The sequence below is a fragment of the Solanum lycopersicum genome, chromosome 12 (assembly GCF_036512215.1).
Source record: "Solanum lycopersicum chromosome 12, SLM_r2.1".
Lineage (NCBI taxonomy): Eukaryota > Viridiplantae > Streptophyta > Magnoliopsida > Solanales > Solanaceae > Solanum > Solanum lycopersicum.
Window position 1 is genome coordinate 6221819 of NC_090811.1, and position 25529 is coordinate 6247347.

The following is a 25529-nucleotide window of genomic DNA, read 5'->3' on the forward strand; positions in this document are numbered from 1 at the left end:
GATAAAACGGGAAGAGCATTTTAAAAATAATTTTAAAAAATTGAATAATTAATTTAAATAAAAAATGAAAAATATATCAATAATTCAATTAATATAAAATGAAAAAAATATCATAAATAGTATACATATATTTTAATTATATTTTACATATATCTATATTTTTATCGTCATTTTTTGAATAGTATATAATCTTGAGCCAAACAAAACTATATATGACATTATTTATACTTGATTTTGTTAACACCTTCAATGAAGACTCAGCTGCTCAACTACTTAGCTGATTAACTTCTTCAATGGTGATTTGTGTGCAGGTGTGTGCAGAGAAGAATGTGATACGCAGAAGTGAAGATTGGAGAAGAGAGAAGAAGGAATAACAAAATGTAGTGTAAAAATGTGTTTGTTGTATATTGATAAGATCAATATCTACATGTATATATACATCACATGTTCATAACCAATTCAGTAAAACAGTTATAACTAATTTATGCTCATAACTAACTAATGAGCTGTATAGTTGTACCAACTAACTACTTTAACTAACAACTAATTACTCAACTAATTGTTATCTATTATTTTCAATACTCCCCCTCAAGCTGTATGGTGCAAATAAGTTGTATACACCCAGCTTGGATAATAGGAAATCATGTTGAGTTCTCCCTAAACTCTTTGTTAGTATATCAACCAGCTACATTCTTGAAGGCACATGTTCTGTCTGAATGAGTCCTTCTTGTATTTTCTCTCGAATAAAGTGGCAATCAATCTCTATATGTTTAGTTCTTTCATGATAGATAGGATTACCAGCAATTTGGAGTGCTGCTTTACTATCACAAAACAATCTAATTGGTAATTCCAACTCCATCTTCAGCTCTTTGTACAAACCTATTTACCACACCACTTCCGATACAGCATTAGCCATGCTTCTGTATTCTGCTTCAGCAGAACTTCTTGACACAGTATTTTGTTTCTTCGACTTCCATGAAATCAATGAATCTCCAATTTTCACCACAAAACCACTAACAGATCTTCTTGTCATAGGACATGTAGCCCAATCAGCATCACAATAGACTGAAAGTTGTTTACAAACCTTTGATGTCAGCATAATTCCCAGACCTGGTGCATTTTTTAAGTACCTTATCACTCTTAATGCACCCTCCATGTGTGACTTCTTAGGTTTATGCATAAATTGGCTGAGATTCTGCACTACATAGCTAATGTCTGGCTTTGTCATGGTGAGGTATAGCAGCTTACCAACTAGTTTCTGATAGCCAGTTGGATCATCAAGAACTATGTCTTCATGTGTATCCTGAGCTTCATAACTCATGTCAAAGTCTTGGCTAGTGAACCTTTGATTAACTTCCAAAGGTGTGTTAACTGGTTTGGTGCCTGCAAGCCCAAAATATGAAATAAGGTCCAAGGCAAACTTCCTTTGACTTACCATAATACCATCTCTGCTCCTTGCAATTTCAAGACCAAGGAAGTATCTCATTTCCCCCAGGTCCTTGATCTTGAAATGAGTGTTCAACATGAGTTTAGTGGCTTGAATCAACTGAGAAGAAGAACCAGTGATCAGAAGATCATCCACATAAACTAAGATAAGGACCAAATCAGAACCAGAACATTTGGTAAACAAGGAATAATCATGGTGACTCTGAATGAAACCAGAACTTATAAGTGCCTCACTAAGCTTCAAATTCCATTGTCGAGAGGCCTGCTTCAAACCATAAAGTGATTTGTTCAACTTACAGACTTTAGACTCCCCCTGTTGTAGTAAACCAGGTGGAGTAACCATGTACACTTCTTCAACTAAGTCACCCTATAGAAAGGCATTAAAAACATCCATTTGATGTAGAAACCAACCATGCATAGCAGCTAAGGAGAGTACTACCCTCACTGTTACCATTTTAACAACAGGAGAGAATGTCTCTTGTTAATCCAGTCCTTCTTGCTGTGTATACCCTTTAGCTACAAGTCGAGCTTTATACCTCTTTACCTCACCTTGAGCATTAAACTTGACCTTGTAAACCCACTTACACCCAGTAGCCTTCTTCCCAAGAGGCAATGATACTAGATCCCAATATGATTATCATGTAATGCCTTTAGTTCTAGCTCCATAGCTTGAATCCAATATGAATACTGCACAACCTTATTGTAAGAAGTAGGTTCTGATATAGCTGAAAAATTACACAGTGAGTGAAAATATAAAGCAGAAATGGAGGATTAGGACATGTATGTGGATAAAGGGTGAGCAGTAGAGTATGTAGGGGAATGTGTAGGACTGTGTGTAGCAGTATGGACAAAGTTATGCAACCATCCAGGAGGTTTAAAAGATCTAGTAGACCTTCTAAGATCAGTAGTAGTAGAATTGTCAAATGGTTGGGAGATTGGACTAGGTGATGAATCAATTGTGATGGAGGTTGGGTCCGGAGAAGTAATAAATGGTTCATGTAAAGGGATGGTAGGAGAATCATCAGAAACAAACATATCAGAATTTTCAAAAAAAGAAGAGTCATAGGACTCATCTTGAATATGTTGAAATGGATATTGATCTTCTCTAAATATAACATCTCTACTAATGAAGAAGGTTTTAGTAGATAAGTCATATAATTTGTATCCCTTTTGGGTGGTAGAATAGCCCATAAGCACAGACTTGATGGATCTTGTCTCAAATTTATCACCATGAGTATGGTGATTGACAGCATAGCATAAGCAACCCATAACTCTAAGATGATGTAGAGAAGGTTCTTTGCCAAAAAACATAACAAAAGGAGATCTTCCTGACAATGCAGTAGATGGTATTCTGTTAATCAAATAAGCTGCACTTTGAACACATAAACCCCAAAATCTGATAGGCAAATTAGCTTGAAATCTAATAGCTCTAGCAACCTCTAGAATCTGTCTGTGTCTCCTCTCTACTACCCAATTCTGTTGGGGTGTGTAAACACAAGAGCTTTGATGAACAATCCCTGCTGTTCTAAACAACTCACTACAATGAGAATTAAAGAATTCTGTACCATTATCACTTTGAAATATTTTGATATAACCACCAAATTGCCTTTGTATTAGCTGAAGAAAGTCTTTCAATACAATAAATACATCACTTTTATATTTGAGGAGGAAGATCCATACCATTCTACTACAATCATCTACCAAAGTAAGAAAGTATCTATTTCCATCATGAGTAGGAAATTTATATGGACCCAAACCATCAGCATGAATCAAATCAAACACATTATCAGCTCTAGTAGAACTTTGAGGAAAAGGCAGTCTAGTTTGCTTTGCCAAAGGACATATTGGACATGATGTGTGGTATTTGCATTTGCTGAAGAACCTTGTGAGGAATATGTCCTAATCTTCTATGCCACAAATCAACATTATCCAATGTACTCAAAGCAGCTGAAGGAGAAACAGAAGAAGCAACAGTTGGAGAAACAATGTGTGACCAATAGTACAAACCATTTTCCATGCTACCAGTCCCCTTCACCTTCCCAGTGTGAAGGTCCTGCAATATGCAATGATCAGGATAAACACCATGCAACAATGCAGTTCTTTAGTCAGCTCAGAAATCGACAATAAGTTGTATTTGAAGTCTGGAATATATAGAACATGAGATATATCTCCTTGTGTCAATCTAGACTTTCCACTAAAAACAGTTGGTATTTTTTGACCATTAGGCAAATGAACCTTATTGTATTCAGTTGTAGGTAGAGGTTGAGTATCATGAAGCAAGTCTGGAGTAGAGGACATATGATTTGTTGCACCTGTGTCAACTATCCATCTATGGCTAGATGAACTATGTACTGCTGAACAGTTAACAATACCTGCAGTGTTAGTTGAAGGAGAATTTTTTGAATTAGGATGGCTGAGTTGATTGCTTGTAAAAGCCATGTTAACACCAGCTCCTCCATGATTACATGATCCTGTAGAACTATATCCATGAACACACATGTCAGCAGTAATATTGGATCCTGAACAATTATGAGATCCATGTAATCCACCATAACCATGAGCATGTGTTCCAACTCCTGTGTGATCATTTCCTCCAATAGATTTGTGAACTTCTCCTGCAGAATTATGATTGTGAGAAAATGACAAGTTTCCATAAGAAGGCCCTACATTACGATTATCATATTCTGGTTTAAAAACAGGTGCATTATGTTGCATATTAGTTCCATCTTTCTTCTTCCCTTTATACCAAGATGGATACCCTATAAGCTGAAAACAATCATTTTTTACATGGCCTTTTGTGTGACAATGATCACAGAAAGTATTTGGAGACTTGTATCGAATTTTTGGTGGATGTTTAGCAGTCCAAAGAGCTGTAACATCATTTCCTTCAGCTATGGATTTCATTCCCATAGAATTATGATTTACATCAGATCTCTGACTCTCTTCTTCAACAATCATGGCATATGCCTGATTAAGAGTTGGTTCAGAAGTTTTCATGAGAATTTGCCTCCTAGCCTGCGAATGTGATTCATTCAAGCCTGCAAGGAATTGAATCAGTCGTTGTTGATGTAAATGTTCAACATAATCCTTTGACTTTGAACATCCACAGCTTGGAAATATCACCATTGCATCATACTCTGCCCACAGTTCCTTCAATTTTGTAAAATAAACTGAAACAGTATCAATCCCTTGCGCAATTGTAGCAATCTCTCTATGTAACTGATAAATCCTCACATGATTGACCTTATCAAATCGTTCCTTGAGATCTTCCCAGACTAATGATGCATACACAATGCCACTTAAGAGATTGGAAGACACAGTGTTCATGAGCCATGAGAGAACAATTGCATTGCAAGTATCCCACTGATCATGATACTTTGTTTCAAAGCTTGCCTTCTTACAGGTTCCCATTACAAAACCTAGTTTCCTCTTAGCTTGTAAAGAAATTCGCATAGTTCTCCTCCATAAGCCATAATTTTCTGATTCTGTCAGCTTAACAGGACAAATAACAGACCCTGGAGTGTCCGATGGATGCAAATAAAGAGGATGCGTGTAACGGATGACAAGATCGACTGCCATTGTTGTTGATTCACTCACCTGCTCTGATACCATGTTAACACCTTCAATGAAGACTCAGCTGCTCAACTACTTAGCTGATTAACTTCTTCAATGGTGATTTGTGTGCAGGTGTGTGCAGAGAAGAATGTGATACGCAAAAGTGAAGATTGGAGAAGAGAGAAGAAGGAATAACAGAATGTAGTGTAAAAAATGTGTTTGTTGTATATTGATAAGATCAGTATCTACATGTATATATACATCACATGTTCATAACCAATTCAGTAAAACAGTTATAACTAATTTATGCTCATAACTAACTAATGAGCTGTATAGTTGTACCAACTAACTACTTTAACTAACAACTAATTGCTATCTATTATTTTCAATAGATTTTAATTTATTTTACTCAAAATTAAAATAACTCATCAAACTATTCATTTTCAAAAATTGGTTCGCGAAAATTGCCAAAACTTGCCTTCAAATTTCGTCAATCTGCCAGTGAGATTCAACATTCTCCACCCTCTAATTTATTTTACTCAAAATTTTAATATTTTTTTTGGTTAAGTTGAATTAAATCAATTAAATATTTCATAATTAAGATTTAAATATTTTTAAACTATACTAAAAAGCTTTATAAATTATGTATTTTCTCATTACAATTTGATAAAAAAATATTCATCAATATTCATATAATTTAGTTTCGAGAATCCAAATTTTATAGCAATTACTTTGAGACGGTCTGATCAATAACCTTAACGATATATGTGATAATATTCTCATTTACTCTATGATTCTAAGGCCTTAGTTGTATCTATTAAAATTAAAATGTCTAAATTTGAATAAAAATCTAATATTAAGATGTGTATTAAAATTTAGATGTCTACATCTGAATACATATAAGAATATTATGACGTGGTGTCTAGATCTGAACGTTGAAATTATTTTCAATATTTGAATGTGCATATGAAACGTTAAATTAGATTTTAGGCCTAACTCACAAGCCTTATAAGGAGTCTACATATCTCATTAACCACCGAATGTGGGACTTTTGTCATACTTTACCATGAAATTAAATATGTCTGAATAATATTAAGACTCTCTTACCGATCTGATGTGCTCAGATTTTCAAATTAATGAAAAGATTTGTTTAAAAAGAAATAAATTGATTTAATGAACTGAATCTAAATGATTAAGATTCAAACCTTAAAAAATCAATCGAATTTAATGAGCTAGATTTGAATGATTAAGATTAAGAACTCCATTATTTTTTTTTCCATTTTTAAAAAAATATTTTTATTCTCACAATCTCTCTTCATTACGCTAACGACTCAAGTGAAACCAATAGTTTTTTTTATCACGATCAACTAATTAGGCTAATAGATTGTAATGGAATAAAAGTACACTACACTTCCACTCAATGTTAATTTGCACTTTTTAAATTGGTCATTTAATTTTAACTCTTTTTTTTTCAATCCTCTAAAAAAATTCAACTTTCCTAATTTTTCATTGAAATATTTGTTAGCAAGCCAAATAGAAAAATTAATCAAACTCATATCATTATTTTTTTCATTCAGTATAGAGGTACTGACTTTTCTTTTAATTTTAATGAAAAATGACTTAATAAAACATGACGCATGTAAATTGAAAATAAGAATGAAAAAAAAAACATTCTTTATTGTATTTTGTATATGGAAAGATACATACATAAATAATTGTTTTGGATACAACGTAAACTTTATTTTGGAGTATAGGCAATTGAAAAAGAATAATCAAATAATTAGTACTTGTAACAAATTAGGTAAAATAGAAGTAAGTAATTATTAATCCTGGTGAAGAGCATCCTTAAGAAAATAAAGGGAACTAATATGATCATCAATGACTGATGATGTTATTGTCATTGGAGTAAATCCTTGATAATCACCTTCTGATTTTGCTAAACATAAATCTCTAATGTACTTTGAAAGACCATCTTTTTGAATTAAAGGTTGATTAGCATATTCTTCAAATGCCATCCACTGCAAACCAAAAAAAAAAACATTATTTAATAACGTAGTTAAAAAAATTTCAGTCAAAAAACATATCAAAAAGTATTTTAATTTTTTGAGTTTCATTTTTGTATTATCAGCGTGTATTTGAATTTCCTATATGAACTATTATATCAATTGTTGGCTTTTTGTATTTGAATAATAGTATGATATTTCAGGTAAAAATAGTGAACAACGGTAAACTCAAAAATAATTTTATGATAATTAAATACGAAATTCATTACTCAATACCTATAAAAGTAAAACAGAGAATTTTTTTCAATTCTTTACTTGTATTTTTAATAATTACCTGAGCGGCCTCAATTTCTAAGTCTTGCTTTTGGATGTGAAATGATAATGGACGCATCATGCAAAGGAAGAATAAGTCTGACTTGTTAAAAAATGATTTGGGTATTTGCCTGCATAAATGATTTTCAATCAAAAAATAATTATTTAACATACTGAAAAAGTCCATACAATTGACCATATGATTAATATTTAGTTATTGAAATTTATGTCAAGAATTTTTTTGTATCACAATATTCAATTGCTAATTAATTGTTCTAATTTTGATTTCTTCCAAACTCATTCTCAATGTCTCCTATTTAGCCGGCACAAGTTTCCATGACAATTATTCTCGAACTATTTTTAGCTAGCGTTTGATCTCACGTTTTTAAATATTTTTGGTAAAGTATATTAGCGAAGCTTCATTATGTGTTTGGCTACAAATTTTTTTATAAATGTTGGACTATCTCAAAAAATATGATTTGTACTCATTGATTTTAGAAATTATTAAAAATGCCCATAAATTTATATTATCATTTTATAGTGGATATGTTCTATTAAAAATAACCTTATAATATAATTGATAACAACATAGGTAAGACAATTCATTAATTGCATATTCAAACTTGTCATTGTTCATTTATAATTATAACTCATTAAACACAAATTGTTTATTTTTCTCAAATTTATTCCTCAAATTAGAACTCTAACTTTTTCGGAGGAGGTAGTAACAAATAATACTGGAATTAATTTTGATTTTTTTAAAACAAAATTCAAATATTAAAATTTGGCTCAACTATATATATATATTTTTTAATATTTGACGACTTGAAATACTTGACAAATATATTTAAACACCACTTTTTCCAAATTTTTCTCAAAAGTATTCTTGGGCCAAACGGGTCCTTAGTAAGGATACAAGTAAATGGTTCTAGGGAGTAATTTTTATTTTTTTTTGTATACACAATTAATAAAAGGTCGACGACCTTGACTAATTGAATCTTAAATTTTTGACTTGTTAGCAATTAAATTTCAATATTTGATCATGACTCAATAATATTCTTTTTGACTTTTTCTTAAAATATGAAAAGTTAAATCTTTTTAGTCTTAGCCATGACAAATATAATTTCTCCTTAATTTTCAAAATATTCTTGTGGCAAAAGTTTCCTACCTGAATGCAAGCACTTCCATAAATTCTGTGTCAATCTGGAATTAATATATAAGAGAAAAATAAATAAATAAATCACATATTAGTAACATGAAAAATATAATAATGTATACATCTACATAATTAAAATTCATTAATTATATAAATGTATTTATACTTACTCCAGTTTCTTCTTTTAGCTCCCTTATTGCACCTTCAAATATACTCTCACCCTGAAAATGTATCAAATATCGAAAAACGTCTCAACATACTATACATGAAAAATAAAAAAATATAATCGACCTTTTATTCGTAATTCTATTTTTTTTTAAAGATGACTCTTTTCTTTTTTTGGCATAACTTTCTTCATAACATGTTTAATATTACGAGATCAGATAACATTCTGAAACACTTGACATATCTTTAATTTTAGATTACAAGATTTAAAATTTCTTTTTCTTTTCTTAAATATTATGTTAGGTCAAAATAAATTATACAAATTGAACGAATAAAATAAAAATTATCTAGATTCAATTAAAAAGCAAATATACCTCCTCAAGAGTACCAGTAGGGATCTTCCAGATACCACTTCCTTTTAATCTGCCAATATTCTCTTGCACAACAAGCAACTGAAAAACAACAATTATTTTTTCATAATAAACCATAATATACTTTTCTTAGTGTAAATAGTTTTCTAATTAGCATGCAAATAGAAAGTAATTGTATTTATCTCGTAGCTGAAGGTGAGGATGCATGTGCATTCGTTAATTTTGAAAAAAAAATTATATTATATATATATATATATATATATATTGGAAAACTGACAAAAATTAAATATAAGTTACAGTACACTCATGAAAAGTACAAAATGACACTTTCCAAAGAATCCACCCTTATGACCTGGGTTCGGGCTCAATCAGAACTATTGTAAGTTTCACTAATGTTAAATTAAGATTATACTGGTGCACCAGAAATATTTTAAATTTTAAATCCGCCTCCGCATATGTGTATCACATGAATTAGGACATATTGAAGCAAGTTGAAATTACCTCTCTTTTGTGATTGAGTACAATAGCACCAATGCTGACTTTGTGTGAGGCATTTGCAGGTATAGTACTCTCACTATCAGCAATCCAATGCACAAGCATCAAGTAATCAGGTTCTGCATGATGATACCAAAACCCTTCCTGTTCACATTTCACAATTTATTTTAATTTTTGCTCAAAAAAAAAAAAGTATTGTTGCACTCGTGTTGAATCACCAATGGGGACAGAATCAAGAATTTCATGTAGGGTGTCCAGAAATAGCACAACAAAAACTTTTTCTCAAAAAGTAGAATTATTGAGATTCAAACACGCGAGCACTATTATCTCATTCCAAGCATCTGAAGCCCTTGGGCTACAATAGCTTGTTGTGTTAATTAGAGTGTCCAAATTATGTTATTTAATCATTTCGTATATCATTTTACTTGTATATACGGTATATTTTTTTCGACGAAGGATGTCCAATTGGATACCCTTACCACCACGTAGTTACGCCACTGATCACCAATGAAAACACATCCATATAATAAATAATGGATTTAGCATCAGTTATTCAACGACAATAATATAATTGTATTTAGCCGCAATATTAAATATGAGCATATATTATAACTAGCACTCTATATAAATGTTGTTAAAGACTTTAAGGACTCTAAATGCAACAACATCAACTCAATTTTCCGCTACATGTAAATTTTATTATTGTGATTATTTCGGAGGAACCAACTTAACCCGGCCCGTTAAACAAACACCATGATAAAATAATAATAAAATTTTTTTAAGTACATATGCTGAAGAAATTAATTAATTACCTTTACTACAATCTCAACTAAATTTGCAAGTTCAATAGGGATTTTAATCCATACACCCTTCTTTCCCTGCAAAAATAAAATAAATTAGTAATTATTAAGTATATACACTAATAACTAACTAAGACAAATTAATCAACAAATAATTTCTGCGTAATTAATACCTGCATCTTCCACTCTGTTATCGAATGTTTAAGCATGTAATGAAAGACATTAGGTTCCATTGGAGTCTCAACTTTTACAGTAACACCTCCATGTTCATCGTTAATCGCCGGAAGAAGCTCATGAATCTTAGTAACACCATTGATTTGGACCAACATTTTCTCCATAAAGATGGATATTAATTATATGATCAATTAGGTTAAATGAATGAATTAATAGAATTTGAGAAATGAATGAAGGTAATTAAGCTATGAATTAAAAGAATGTGTGATGAATGAAAGTAGACAGGTAGTGAATATATATATATATAATATAAAGTGATGCATGGGGACAAGTAGTTTTCAATAGGGTCCTTTGAGAAGGTAGTGTGTAATTGGTGTGGTGGCGTGTAATTGGGTCCATTTAGACCATAACTCAAATTTGTTGATTTCTTCTTCTAGGTTATACGTGATGATGGGGGCCACTTTACATGAGGTTGTCAGGCTAATGGCCTACAGTGGCGGATACAGAAATTTAATTAAGGGGATTTGAAGAAAAGTAGAACTAGTGAGATTTAAACACGTGAGCATAATTTTAATTCAAACATCTAAATTACTGCTTGTTGAGTTAAGGGTGTCCAAATTATGTTATTTAATTATTTTGTGTATTATTTTACTTATATATACTGTTAAAGAAGAAGGAAGCTGATGATTCGAACATATCAAACGAACAGGTCCAACGCAGCTGACTGACGTGTCTACAACAAATGTTGATGAAGAAGGAAGCTGAAGATTGGAACATGTAACATGTCCAACGAAGCTGACTAACGAGTTTACTTAGTTGTATTATATTAATCCTAATCGTAATCTAATCCTAGTCGTAATATAATCCTAATAACATGAGTAGTCTAATCCTAGTGCAACTCTAATTCTACAACAATGTTGTAAACTCTCTAGTCGCCTTTGTTGGACCTGTTCCTTTTGACATGTATGTTTCAATCGTCACCTTCCTTCTTCTTCAACACATACAACATTTTTTTTCCTAGAAAGGTTGTCCAATTGGACACGTTGACAACCATGTAACTACGTCATTGCTTGAGGTGAGTGTTATAACCTTAATTACTAAAACAACATCTAATCTTATATTATGAAGTTCAAAATCAATATAGACATAAATTTTTTTAAAGTATCTTATATATAATATAATTTTTCACCAAAAAAGTTTGGATGAACCTCTTCGACTATCTCTAGGTAAGCCCCCAATGGCCTACAAATTTTTTTCTGTACAACTATATGGTATTACGACCCTACTAATTCATCATCAATGGGAAATCACATTATCTTAATAGGTGAAGAAATATTAACAAACTTAGAATGTGCCCAAAAAAGCTTAATTTTTTTAAAAATATGCATAGATTTTAAATAAAATATACGAGTTTTTGGTTCAAAAGTGCAGGATTTCAATACACAATTCAATTACTATTGTTTTAATATTCATTTATCTTTCCTTTTATGGATTTATTTCAATATCATTACATTGCAATATCAATTTAACTCACATAATTAATCTTAAATTATTTTCATAAATTTAAACGTATTATTTTTATGGATGAACAATATTTTTTTAAAAAAAAAAACTACCTTATGAATGTTTTCAAATCTCAACCTTGTCTTATATTGTTACTTTTTCAAATTAAAACCCAAATCAAACCTAAAAACTATATCAACTTTTAAAGTCATTTATATTAAATTTTCTATTTTTCTTGAAACCCAAGAAAGTTTAAATTAGACCCCATTTTCATTTGTTTAAAATTAAAACTCATTTCCAGCCAAAAGTAATAGTAGTAATAATTAATGTGACATGCAGATTTGTGTGTGTTTGGCTGCTTATACTTTTAATTTCTATTTTCAAGTCAAGGGTCATTATTCGTTGGTCCAAAAAAATATTATGATTACTAAGTCCAAATTAATAACAGATCCATAGAAAAATAGTATAGAATAAAAATTAATCTTTAAAATTTGTCGAAGTAATTTACAAATTACATTTTCAAAGAAGAAGAAGAAGAAGAAAATTGACTCAAAACTCCAAAAAATTGCTTTGACTCTGCGTGGGAAGACGTTCTTCTTAAGTTTATTTTAAGAGTCTCTAATATAGTAGTTGCATGAAAATTATTTTATATAAAAAAAATTATTCCTGTTATTATAATTTTTGTTCACACTGTTACAGTAAATCCATATACTTTTAATAGTATAAATGAATTAGAATTGTGATAGAATCTTATTCTCATTCAGGTTTTTTTAAAGACGTTTTTATTTTTGAAAAAAAGTTATGCTTCATATTTTTTTCTTTAAAGATATATTCAAGCTCTTCTCATTCTCAAACTTTATTAGTTATTCAAATTATTTCTTTTAAACTTTTAATTCTTTATTTTTTTTCCTTTTAAGAATTGATAGAATTTATTGTAAAAGTTTTATTCGATTAAAATGCAAAAAAGACCTCATGAATGTGTAAACAAATTTATGAAGACAAATAGTGTTAATCAAGGAATGTACAAAACAAGATCTAAATCATTCAAATATGCATTTTGATTCCGACGTTTTAATTTTAATAAAAACGAACAAGACCTAAGTGGCACACATTCCTAAAGAAAATACTCATTTCTAGAAAGTAAAAGATATTTTTATCGATTTATTCTTCTAAATGTATGTATATACTACTCCATTCGTCCATCTTTACTTGTTAATGTTTGACTTGACACCCTCTTTAAGAAATAATAAATAAAGGAATAATCTACTATATCACCCTTGTTGGTTAGATGTCATCCAAATATTGCAAAATGAATAGTACTCGATAACAAGGGTAAAACTAGACACAAAATAATAAATTATTAATTGGTTTTAGTTTATAAACTGGACAAGTATTACCGGGCTTTCCAAATAGTATAAGTTGACAAGTAAATATGATTTCCGAAATATATTATATTAAAGGAAAGCTTACGTAAATTTACTAGTTTAGGAGCTTATTACTTCGATACACTCTAATTTGCAATATTACGAATATTATAAGATTTTGTGCATCCAGATACATACATCTCGAGATACATGAAGTCAAAATTAGAAGTATTTAAGACCAAATTCAAGAGAACTCACATGGATCTGCAATAAATATATAATTACAAGTGTCGCTCGTCACTCTCCTATATATAAAATTTTCCGGATACATGCGAATCAAATCGACTATTATGCCTAAAACATTCACACAGAGGCAACACAGCCTGCTGCCTCTGCATCTCATTTTATGTTTGTACCTCATAAATCAAAATAAGTAATAATAAAAAAACATGTACCGAATAGGACTACGATCCAAATTGATTATTCATAGAAACTTTCATTCGTTATATTTATTTACTCAACTTTATTTTTAAAAGATTGTATATTATATACAAAATCATATATTACATAACTTGATATACACGTACAACACACACATGATATGAAACTAGTCTATATAATTTTACAAGCATGAACCCCTAAAATTACAAGTCAAATTACTAAAGTATCTTTAACAATCCATCCAATCATTATGGGATAATTAGTGTCATAGTACCCTTGTTAACTGTACTGAAATTGAATTAATAGGAACTCAAAGATGGGGAGGTTAAGAAACTAAAAACTTGTTAATTATCTAATAAACAGGTATATTTTAACATGAAAACAAATGGTCTAAACTCTAAACACAATATAAGGATTACTATTCTAATCTGAAATCTTAGTGACACAAAGTGAACAGAAAAAAGTTCTGATTCATATACATCATCATTGATTTAGGGGAGGGGGGGGGGGGGGGGGGGCAAAACTCACATTAGTCACCTCTGTCACTCTTCACAGCAAATGAAGAGACACCCATAATGCCATAAACACACAAGTTTTACGTTCTGCAAAGAGGCGAAGAAAAAGCCTCAGAACTCACCTTAGAGTCATTTGAGATGTTTCACACCTCAGATTCTCGTGGACGAGAACAATACAGCCTGCTGCCTCTGCATCCCATCTTTCAGCAACTGGACACTAGAATGCCATATAAAATGATATTTCATCTTGTTGCGGTATGCTTATAACTTGTATGGTTGCTGTACCGTATGATGATGGCCTTTGAGCTCTCAAACTTGAAGAGTGGATTGCATATAAGGCTTTGCATGAACGACCTGAAATTATGGAAGGGCAAAATTATAGCTTTTTGCATGTTTAGGCAAAATTATAGCTTAAACTTTTAGATGAGTTTGGTCGCACAATTCTACATGATACTGGAGTAAGTAGAGGTCTTGGGTTCAAGTCTCTCTCTAACACCTCGAGTGTTATGAGTTGGTCATACAATTCAACAATGCACTTATTTGACAAAAAACATGCTTTACAGAAGAAGTAAGTCAATTAGGATTTCATGACTATTAAACTGATGACGCGCTCTACCTGAGAAATATGTGAAAAGAGATGGTCTGGATTCTCATGCTGTAGGGAAGGCATAAAAGCAAAAACTTGGTTGTCTGTGGAAAAGAGCTCTCTGTCCTAAAGATGCTTTTTCACGACATACTAAAAATTTGTGGAAAATGCTCCTTGTTCTCAATTTACTGAGACCTAACCAGACGAGCTGCAAAGGCTCCATCAAGTTCATGCTTCACAGGATTAGACATATAGAAACCTCGGGTAGTAATAAAATTCTCCGGTACATATTTGTTCACAGGATCAATGTCAAATTCCTGCAAGGAAAATGATGGAAACAGTCAGATCAATGTGCATGAATAGAAAATGATGGTAATAGTTGGACCAATGTGCAGGAATAGAAACTAGACTAGAAGATAAATTTATCTCTAAACCAGAGAGAATACGTGGATGATCAATCCAGACAGGAGAATATCAAGATAAGATGCCAAAATTATGAAAGAAAATATATGTGGAAGCCAGATGATAAAGTAGAATTGACACTAGCAGTTTCTTATATATTTCGGACACGTCAGTTTCTTCTCTTTCCTTTTTTTCCTGAATATTTGGTCTGTCTTCCATTGGGTGAAAAGTTATTTGACAAATATAGATATACTATCTACATAAAGCATATACCCATGGTAAAGTTATTTGACAAATATAGATATACTTCCTACTTAAAGCGTATAGTCCCATTTACCACGAACTCAACAGGAAGCAAGATCCTCACTCCTTAATGCCTGAAATGGGTTTTTACTTTTTAGCATAATATATATGTTGTAGCTGATTTTATGAAAGAAATAACTTTGGAGCTGAGAGACAGAGCCATTAACATGCTTCAATAAAGTTTCTTACTGGATGCCTTGAAAGAAAAGCTTCAATTCTTTCCTCATTCTCTTCAGGGTCAATGGAACATGTGCTGTAAATTAGCACTCCACCTGCCTTCACCAACCTGCAGAAGCAGAAAAATACATAAAGGGAAAGGAAACAAAGATAGAACATCATATGTTAATGTGTAAAGATAGCAGCTCATAATGCATAAAACCTAGAGGCATTTCAGACTGTAAGTACGTGTAGTTGCAGTAAGAAATTTAACCAGCCATGACTTAATAAAGCGGGCAAATTGAGTTATAAATAACACCAACTCAGTTTATTCATCTCATTTTCCAACTCTCTAGTCCTCTATAGGAGAATCATTATAAAGATTTGTGCCTTTTAATCCACTTTAGAACTTGCATTACCCTCACCAGTCATTACTAGGAAAAAGTTACTCAATATATTTCTAAAAGAGAAAATTCACTGGCAACAGTAATTCAGGTCAAGGTTACACTTAAATTATGAATTAAGAACTATTGGTTTTACCTGGAAGCTGAATCGAGAAGCTCATCCTGCAAATGTTTAAGTTGCTCCATGTCTTCCAGTTTCCTATTCCAACGCAAATCTGCTCGCTTTCTCAAAACAAAGAAGAAATACACATTTCAAATGACCCATCTATACTACCACTTCTGGCTTAAAGAAGGATGAACCATAAAAGCAACTAGCAAGAACAGTGAATATGACAAAAGAAGAAAGAGGAATGAAGGACCAAAACTTTTAGACCAAGCAAGCTTATATCAAACTATAAAATTGTGTACATCTTTGAATGGAAATACCTTTGAAAGAACACCAAGCCCTGAACAAGGTGCATCCAGTAAAACTTTATCCCATTCTACGAGTTTATCCGTCTGTTTAAAGTTAAACCAGGGATTAGCAGATAGACAGTAAAATACCATGCGTTTTTGTTAGAACTTGCAAGTTCTTACAGAAAAAGATCGAAGATCAGAATGGATAGTACTGATAACATCAATAACTTGGTGCAGCTTGGCTGTCTCTCTGAGTATCCGCAATCGACCTTCATTTATGTCAACAGCAAATAATTTACCTGACAAACAAGTAAAGCACTAAAGTATAGTGTTAAAGAGTCAATAAACATAACTCTAATACGTAAGAAAAGGTTAATGACCAGAGTGCTGGCAAAAACTATGTGACAATAGCCACTGAAAATGCTAATAATACACCATGTTTTAACAAGCATTGGACCACTAATCAATAGTAAAAAGTAGACTATCCAGTGGAAAAACAAAAAAATACGACCAGCCCTCCTGATTCCGAAATCCTCAAAAGAAAAAATTGGATATTACCAGGCATTGAACCTGTTAACTTTTGATTGAGTTATGTTAGACAACAGTATATAAATGCAGTTACTATAGAGCCTGACTTGTTTGGGACTGAGGTTAGTTGTTGTAGTGATGGACAACGGAATATGTTGCTTGTATACCAGACACCATGATTGTCTACTTTTCTAGGATAGGCATTTCTGCCCTATGTTTTATTTCATTATTGAATACACAAATTTAAATTCTGCATGTGCTATGCTCCTGTGAGAACAGATATTTCCTTTAAGTAGCTCCCAAAATATGTAAAAGGACAATATTTTTCCATGTAATTTCTGCTGTAGAAGCTTTCAGCCGTCAGCTCTGATAACCAAAGTTTGTATGAAGGTTACCTTGGCCATTCAAACGGGATGCCATGAACAAGGTTTTCCCTCCTGGAGCAGCACAACAATCAATTATGTTCTCACCAGGCTGTGGATCAACAATAGAGACTACTAATCCTGCAGTAACAAGGGTTGTTATGGCAATGATCTCAAATCATTTTTCACTATCTATGAAATATTTACAGGTTGCAAACTCAAGTATCAACAAATGCATTATCTCAATGAGGCCATCACATTTGTAAAATGATATACAAGTCAACGACCAACAAAATGCCAATCCATTTTTCCAGTAACTGGACACTAGTTGCCACTGTGTAGAACTTGTAAAAGGAAGTGGGGACACCCTCAATTAAGCAAAATAATCATAGAAAATTACTAATAAACCAAAAACAAAGAGGGAATTTTCTTTTCTTCGCGATGATACGTAATGTATGAACATCCCTGTAAGGAATAGCTCAATTTCTAGATTATGATCCTTGGAATATAGACATGTGAGTGCTCCAAGTTATTTAAAAGAAAGCTGAATCTCCTTCATTAATCATGTTGATTGGAAGAACATATGAAAACAACTGTGTTCACAAAGCTTTGTTAAACTGGAATTAACCCACCCACATCCACCCCCTGCCTGCCAAAAGAATAGTTGTATGCAAAGGCAGGGTCAAGGGATAACTGAAAATGCAAGAAGGCATTTCTTGCAACATACTCAACTAAACATTTATTATAACTCCCCATACTCCAACATTTTGAGTTCTATAAGGCGATTACCGGCACTTTCATCCTGGACTGCACAGAAGCCTTCTTTTAGTAACCCAGCCTGTATAACATTCTGAAAGTAAAAGACTTTAAAAGTCAATGAGCTGCAGAACACATCAATTGTGTATATGAAGCTAAATTTAAAACCAGGTCAAACTTTAAAAAGACATAAAAATACATGAGAATACTTCCAATCAACATTTTTGGTGTCATCTACAACAGAAGATCAAGTAGGTGATTTCGTCTCTCCATTTTTTCCAGCTATTTCGTCCATAACAAGAATCAGTACCATAGCAGAAACAGTTGTTAGACTAGCTTTTCTAATTCTTTGATCTGGTAAAGCCCGCCTCACAAACTCCTCCGCTCAAGAGTCAATGGTGGTCCTTTTCCCAATTAGCTCCTTCGGTGAATCAAATCCCCGACCTCTTTGTTAGAGCCTTAAAGGTGACGGGTTCTTTTGACTAGGCCATCCCTCACATGAAAAGAGTTGACACTTCCTTTATATTAAGTCTCTGTGGTAATTTTGAGAACTAAAAAGTAACGGACACACATTCTGGTTTCATTCTTGATAAGTTACTAAATGCCGATCACTAATAAAGTGACATATCGACATATAAATGTCATAAATATGAACATATAGTAAACACACTTTGAAGATCTTATCAAGCTTTTTGAAGTCATACCTGCATTCCAGTTTTTAGACGAACAAAATCATCCAAGTATAGAGAAGGCTCATGTGGGACCTGAAGTTCAAGAAAGGAAACACAATGAATCATAGTGATACACGAAACAAATGCAGAATATTGAAGCATAATTCAGAAAATTCAATATGATGATCTCAATTAGTGTTTAGGACACTCATCCTGTTTTGTCAAAAAGCAAAAGAAGACTCCATTATGATGAACTTCTATTCAAATCCTTAAATCTTAACTAGTGATGGATGATATCTATTTGCCTCTCTTTGGTCAACTAGACATCAAAACTTAGAGTTTGAATAAGGTACATTATCAGAGATAGTGAGAGAGACTAGAAGTGATCCTCAGATTTTATTAATAGCAAGGAACGGAAGGCATCGAAACCTTACCTTTAACATGTTAAGCCTTGAGACGAGATCAGCCCCTGTCAAACCTTTCCCAGTATTTGCCCTAGTTTTGTTAAGACTATTTGAACTCAGAACTTCCACACGATCATCCAGAGAAAGGGTAAAAGAGGGAAAAAAGAATTCATCATATACCTTAGACTGAAGCTGGGATAGCTGTTATTCCATGTCATAAGCTTAATAGCTTCGTCCTGTCCAAAATACTTTGTCCATCTTCTTACCATCCACTAGAAAACATGGTAAAGGAATAAATAGAAGAAAGATTAAAAGATGTGAAAAGATAGTCATTCAAATTTGAGTACTGTTTGTCTATACTTAGCATACTATAATTAGTAACGTTTTAAAGCATAGTGAAAAAAATGCCTAATAAGATTACCATATGATTGAAGTATCATGAAAATTTCCGAAGCGTGCAACAAAATGAGGGTCATTTTGACAAGTTTTTACAAAGATAAGCTAGAACTTAAGCTAAATCCACAGGATTTAACCCAAGATTTATTTTTGTCTTCAATCAGAGTGATAAATCATAAGAGAATCTCACACTATGGATAAAGAAATATACAGCATTGAAAAAAATGAAATTTTCAAAACATAACTCTAGAAAATCTATTGACACAACCATGGATGTACAGGAAATGTTGCTATAATAACAGACCTGGATTCTCTAAGACAAAAAATTTGAAGAAGAAACAGTTAAACCGTACAACTGGATGAGAGTAAAGAGTGGCAAGACCACGTGCTTGCTGACGATCATCACCATTTACTTCCACTGCCGGAAGGGAATCACTCTCCTGCAGACATGAAAAGAATCAGGGAACCAGTAGATTCCTTATTGTCAGATCCTATATGATGATGGAATAATAGAAGACATACCTTAAGGACTGCTAGTTTCCTGAGAATCCCATTAACCAAGTTACCAGCACCTGGTCTAAGAGCAACCTTTGCAAGTCTTACACTCTGCAGTTAGATTTAAACATCCAAAAAAGTACACTTACATTACTTTTCATAAAAGAAATGTTCACCTCACTTGTCAAATTAAACAAAAAAGAGATAATGTTTATTTTCAAAGAGATACAGGGTGCACAAATGATGTTATGAATTTATCCTTTTCCATTCTAGGATGTTCAAATGGATGCTACTGAAATGTAAATTTTACTCATGAGTCATTTCCAAATGTAGCACCAAATATCCAATTTAAAATCTGTTTCAAAAAAAATAAATCCAATTTTAATAGAAAAAAGAAGGTGTAAGCTGCTGGCTGCATAGTAATTTGTCTCTAGCATAAGAGATAAGGAAAGACTACCAAAATAAAATATCAATCATTTTTTTTTTCATGGTGAACCCCCATCTCCCACAAATCCCACCACCCCTAGCCCAGGAGTCAATAGTGGTTTTTTCCAATTTTCTCTGCGTGTAACTCGAACTTCCAACCAATTGATTGAAAGTGGAGTGTTCTTGCCACTAGACCAACCTCACCAGTCATCAAGCATCTTATCTTTCCTTTCCTTTCCGCTCACTTCAATAAAAAATACAGCAAACAAAGGCTCTGTTGAAAGCTCAAAGGCATTACCTAGTTATACCATAGCTTCATTTCTATTTTTAACAGAATATAAAATCACATCCATTTTTCTTGACAGACATCAAATCAGCTTTCATCAAATAACTTAGTAAAAGGAGAACAGCCGGTATACACCAAAGTAATAAGATAAACATACCTCATCTACAACAGCATAAGGTGGCATGTCTAACTTGGTGATCTCATAGAAACCAATTCGAAGAATCTAACAACGTTTTCAAAGCAAAAAATCAGTTGAGGGGGATTATGAATGACCAAACAAATTCAAAAGTAAAAAGGACGGAACACAGAAGGCAAGAAAAGAGGAAACTTTCAAGTCCAACACATTCAATTTCCCAAGTGGTCCTATCAATTTTAAGCTTGCAGTGCATGTCAAGGTCCATAGGGATGAAGCGCTTAACTCAAAGAGCGTTGAAAAGTCAGCACCAATTAAAATAGGATAGACCACCAAATAGCATTAGCATTTCGGCCTCTGAGATGAGATTCTTTTAGCATTGAGCATACACCTCATGGTGGATTTTCCTCGGATATTATTTTAGTTTTTAAAACTTACACCTCTATACTTCTAGAAAATAAATTCACTGGTAATGTATATTCTATTTGGAGTGATAACCATGTTTCTATGACCTACCAACTCACACCAAATGAATCATTCTTGCACAATGACATTCTAACTCTCGCAAGTGACAATTACATTATGCTTGACACAACCTCGTCAGTCAACATTATACCAATCATTGTTAAGACTGAAAAGACATATAGCAAATCGAAGATTGTGTTCTATCATCGTCACTCATTTACATTAATATTGGTTCGAACTTCTAGATGGTTGATACAACTAAAAAATTTCTCTACTAGTCATACTTGCCAATGTAATATTGCTTCATAGAGAAACTCTGCTCCTCTTTCCCTTTTAATAACTCAATTCACATCAATGCTATTTTAGAGGAGTCTCTAATAATTAAACCATCATGAAATAACCTCGTTCGAAAAAGAAATTCATTGGTTCTCCTTTATTTTCGGTAATTAAATATTAACTTCAAATAGATACTGTTTAGGAGGTTCTCCAATACTAAAACCATGACAACAAAATCTATTCCATCAGAAGCTCTTAAAGTAAAGAATCCAAAGGGAGTGGCAAATATACCTGTACTAGAAGAGGTTCCATGCTTCTGAATGTCCGCTCATCGTGGCATAATGAAAGAATCAAGTGATCTAGATATCTTCTCCAGCGAATGGTACCTCCAACAACCTCTGTAACCTACAATACAAACATTTCAAGAAATCCATAAAGACGAGTGCTTTGATATTGTCAGAAGCGTGACATGGTAGTGAAGAAAAGGCAAAGAAAGAAACCAGTCTTAAATCTCTGTCATCTAAATCACGAGTGCGAAACCCAAGAGTTCTTTCAACATATCCCATTTCATTATCCCCTGAACCCTTCCCTTGCTCATTCAAAAGATCAGCAAATGCACCACCTAGCTCTATACGCATCAATCTAACCGCAGACACTGTAAAATACACACCCGAGACGAGATGAAGATATTGATACAGATAAAAACAAATAAACAAACAACTGAACCATATACATATATAAAGGGCCGTCATTTAAATGCAAAACAAAATCGACTTTACAATTAAAAGGTTGAAACTATAGTAGATTACCAGCTCTATGCGGAGAAACTTCCAAATTCAACTTGTGGGTTTTCCTTAGAGGACTGCCAGAACCTTGACACAAAATAGAAGCTTGAAGTTAGTCTTAAGGATTAAATACTAACTGTAGAAATCAGGCATTCCTGTCGTAGAGTAAATTGGGCAAATGAAGCCATTTCTTCTTCTTCTTTTTCTTAGCATGTAAATAATTTTGCCACTGAATTGTTTAGGGATGGAAGCGGAAATTTTACCTGCACGGCGAACAGAAGTTGCAGAATTTTGGCTGATTTTCTTTGCAAATTTCACTTGTTTACTGTTATGGGATTCAGAAGAAGAAGAAGAAGTTGCAGAGAGCTTCGGAAAATGGAGTGTTCGACCTGAAAACAATATAGGCATAATTGTATGTGCATGCTGGTCGGAGAAGAAGGAACTCGCCGGAAAATTCAATATTTCCATCACTGTATCAGAAATTGAACCAATTTTCTGCATACTTCACTTAACTATTTGTACATCTCTTCTTGATAAGCCAATTTAGGATTGCGGACACTTTTTTATTAGTTTGTCCGGAAAAAAAAGTTAGGATTTTTATTACCTCTGTCCCTATTTATTTATTTATATTTTTTTTTATATTTATCTCTATTTTATTTAGTTGTTCATTTTAACAAATTAAAAATGAATAACAATTTTTTTTCTTAATTTATTCTTATTTAATTTTTAGAAAATTTCTAGTACTACTAAATTATAATGCATATTTTTTGGAATTAGAAAATACATTTATTATACTTAAAGAGTTGCATAATCTTTTAAATTAAAGGTAAAATTATAATTAACATATGATAATAATTGGTGCCTTAATATGTGTGTCACTTCTAATTTTTTATTTAACAAATAAGTAGTTGGGGGAAAAATTTGAAATATATCTCAATTTTGATTGAAATTGTTGTAACGAAATCAAACTTTGTAAAAAGACTTTTTATTTCTGCACTATTTTAAAGGTATATATGTATCATGTGGACATAAAAAATATTGCATAATTATAAATAGTAATCTCACGTGGGACATATATACCTTTAAAATACACTATCAAATAGTGCAGGGATAAAAACCTAAAAGGTTCTCCCTAAATTTTGATATCATAACAATAATTTTGATCAAAGTTGGAGTATTTTTCAAACCCTTTTTCCTAAATAGTTTAAATGATTGCATATTCAGTTTTAAGAGTGATTTTATGGAACAGTCATGTCACGACCCAAATCGGGCCGCGACTGGCACCCACACTTACCCTCCTATGTGAGCGAACCAACCAATCTAAACCTTAACATTTCAATATAATATCAACAGAAAGTAATGCGGAAGACTTAAACTCATTAATAAAATCAATAACTATTATTATCCCCAAAATCTGGAAGTCATTACCACAAGAACATCTATGATCAAATTACTAAACTAAGAGTATTCTAAAAAGCTAAAACAAGTAAAAGCTAGTCCATGCCGGAACTTCAAGGCATCAAGACATGAAGAGGAATACCAGTCCAAGCTAGAAGCATTAGCTCACCCTGAAATCCGGTGTGATTGAAGACTGACTAGAATTACGATTGAGTTGAAGACGACGACACGTTTGCTGCACTCCACAAATAACAAAGAAGAAAACATAAAAGTAGGGGTCAGTACAAAACACGGGTACTGAGTAGATATCATCGGCCAACTCCAAATAGAAAACAGTATATAGCAGATAATATCATAAAATCAACTACGATACTCAACATGCGGCATTTACAGTTACCATAACCCTTGGTTACAACACCAAGCACATCAATGAGGACTCACGCCTCCTCATCATACTCATTTGGGAATTAGGTTCGTTAGATTCAATATATTATCATTTTTCAAGATTCATTATCCTTATTCCCCTCGTGTCGGTACGTGACACTCCGCTCCGCATATACTATCTTGGTGTCGGAACGTGACACTCCGATCCTCATTCTATCCTGGTGTCGGAACGTGACACCCGATCCATATTCTATCCTGGTACCGGAACGTGACACCCGATCCATATACTATCCTGGTGTTGGAACGTGACACTCCGATCCTCATATACTATCCTGGTACCGGAACGTGGCACCCGATCCATATTCTATCCTGGTACCGAAACGTGGCACCCGATCCATATACTATCCTGGTGTCGGAACGTGACACTCCGATCCTCATATACTATCCTGGTACCGGAACGTGGCACCCGATCCATATTCTATCCTGGTATCGGAACGTGGCACCCGATCCATATACTATCCTGGTGTCGGAACGTGACACTCCAATCCTCATATACTATCCTGGTACCGGAACGTGGCACCCGATCCATATTCTATCCTGGTGTCGGAACGTGACACTCCGATCCTCATATACTATCCTGGTACCAGAACGTGGCACCCGATCCCCTAATCTCACTACTTTCGTTCATCAAGCCTTCTTTTACACTAAGGCATCATCATTAACAAAGTAGACTAGGGTTTCTTTTTCAAGATTTAAGATTCAATAGCTTCATCATGCTTATTTCATCACAATTATATAACCACAACATGCAAACACACAATTAAGCATATATAAGGGTTTACAACACTATCCAATACATATCATTCGCTATTAAGAGTTTACTACGAATAGTGTAAAAACCATAACCTACCTCCACCGAAGAATTTCGATCAAGCAAGCAATTTCCCAAGCCTTTTTCATTTTCTCGTTTCTCCTCTTTGTCGTCGATCCTCTCTCTCTCTTTCTATTCTTTTCTTTTCCTTATTCAAACCCTCTTTCTTTTACCCTAATTAGCATATAATTAAGAATAAAAGATGGCAATAATAACCCACTAATTTACTCAAGGTTACCTCTTTTAGCCCCCAAGTAATTGAGTTATTAATATTAAACCACTAACTTTATAATTATAAGCCGGAATAGTCAAAAACGTCCCTTAAAACATTAAAGAAATCCGACTC

General features: G+C 32.9%; 3 protein-coding genes across 11 annotated transcripts; all 3 read right to left on the reverse strand.

Annotated features, from left to right (window-relative positions):
• Window positions 1–2843: 2843 nt before the first annotated feature.
• LOC138340594 (uncharacterized) lies at window positions 2844–5184 on the reverse strand. Its single transcript, XM_069292474.1, has 2 exons — window positions 3819–5184; window positions 2844–3499 (listed from the first exon to the last, which is right to left on the reverse strand). The coding sequence occupies exons 1-2, from the start codon at window positions 5056–5058 to the stop codon at window positions 3465–3467; spliced, it is 1275 nt and encodes a 424-aa protein (XP_069148575.1). The 5' UTR covers window positions 5059–5184; the 3' UTR covers window positions 2844–3464.
• A 1476-nt stretch (window positions 5185–6660) lies between these two features.
• On the reverse strand, window positions 6661–10754 carry LOC101267872 (nudix hydrolase 2-like). Its single transcript, XM_019211367.3, has 8 exons — window positions 10477–10754; window positions 10316–10381; window positions 9510–9647; window positions 9012–9089; window positions 8643–8693; window positions 8485–8519; window positions 7339–7447; window positions 6661–7019 (listed from the first exon to the last, which is right to left on the reverse strand). The coding sequence occupies exons 1-8, from the start codon at window positions 10639–10641 to the stop codon at window positions 6825–6827; spliced, it is 837 nt and encodes a 278-aa protein (XP_019066912.2). The 5' UTR covers window positions 10642–10754; the 3' UTR covers window positions 6661–6824.
• Window positions 10755–14110: 3356 nt separating this feature from the next.
• LOC101247890 (uncharacterized) lies at window positions 14111–23123 on the reverse strand. 9 transcript variants are annotated; one of them, XM_004251890.5, is made up of 18 exons: window positions 22794–23123; window positions 22555–22617; window positions 22246–22400; window positions 22037–22150; window positions 21029–21094; window positions 20187–20270; window positions 20018–20104; window positions 19449–19540; window positions 19299–19359; window positions 18898–18957; window positions 18227–18287; window positions 17471–17578; window positions 16728–16846; window positions 16578–16649; window positions 16288–16373; window positions 15781–15877; window positions 14917–15203; window positions 14111–14654 (listed from the first exon to the last, which is right to left on the reverse strand). In XM_004251890.5, exons 1-17 carry the CDS (start codon window positions 23029–23031, stop codon window positions 15072–15074), a joined length of 1695 nt encoding a protein of 564 aa, XP_004251938.1. In that variant the 5' UTR covers window positions 23032–23123; the 3' UTR covers window positions 14111–14654; window positions 14917–15071. The 9 variants fall into 9 exon arrangements, with proteins under 9 accessions (XP_004251938.1, XP_010313938.1, XP_069148957.1 ...); XM_010315636.4 differs by having other exon boundaries at window positions 16288–16366; window positions 19299–19374; window positions 22794–23116; XM_069292856.1 differs by having other exon boundaries at window positions 16288–16366; window positions 22794–23115.
• Window positions 23124–25529: the final 2406 nt, after the last annotated feature.

What these genes read in the sequence shown, in the direction of transcription:
- LOC138340594 (XM_069292474.1), bottom strand. Translation starts at nt 5,058, where the DNA reads ATGGTATCAGAGCAGGTGAGTGAATCAACAACAATGGCAGTCGATCTT. An exon ending in TCCTTCAACTAACACTGCAG is followed by an intron (nt 3,500 to 3,818) that starts GTATTGTTAACT and finishes TGCATATTGCAG; the next exon opens with GACCTTCACACTGGGAAGGT.
- LOC101247890 (XM_010315635.4), bottom strand. Translation starts at nt 23,031, where the DNA reads ATGCAGAAAATTGGTTCAATTTCTGATACAGTGATGGAAATATTGAAT. An exon ending in CTCTTTACTCTCATCCAGTT is followed by an intron (nt 19,541 to 20,017) that starts GTACGGTTTAAC and finishes CATGTTTTCTAG; the next exon opens with TGGATGGTAAGAAGATGGAC. An exon ending in CTTCTCGATTCAGCTTCCAG is followed by an intron (nt 15,878 to 16,287) that starts GTAAAACCAATA and finishes CTGCTTCTGCAG; the next exon opens with GTTGGTGAAGGCAGGTGGAG.
- LOC101267872 (XM_019211367.3), bottom strand. Translation starts at nt 10,641, where the DNA reads ATGGAGAAAATGTTGGTCCAAATCAATGGTGTTACTAAGATTCATGAG. An exon ending in TAGTTGAGATTGTAGTAAAG is followed by an intron (nt 9,648 to 10,315) that starts GTAATTAATTAA and finishes AAATGTGAACAG; the next exon opens with GAAGGGTTTTGGTATCATCA. An exon ending in AGCTAAAAGAAGAAACTGGA is followed by an intron (nt 8,520 to 8,642) that starts GTAAGTATAAAT and finishes TATTAATTCCAG; the next exon opens with ATTGACACAGAATTTATGGA.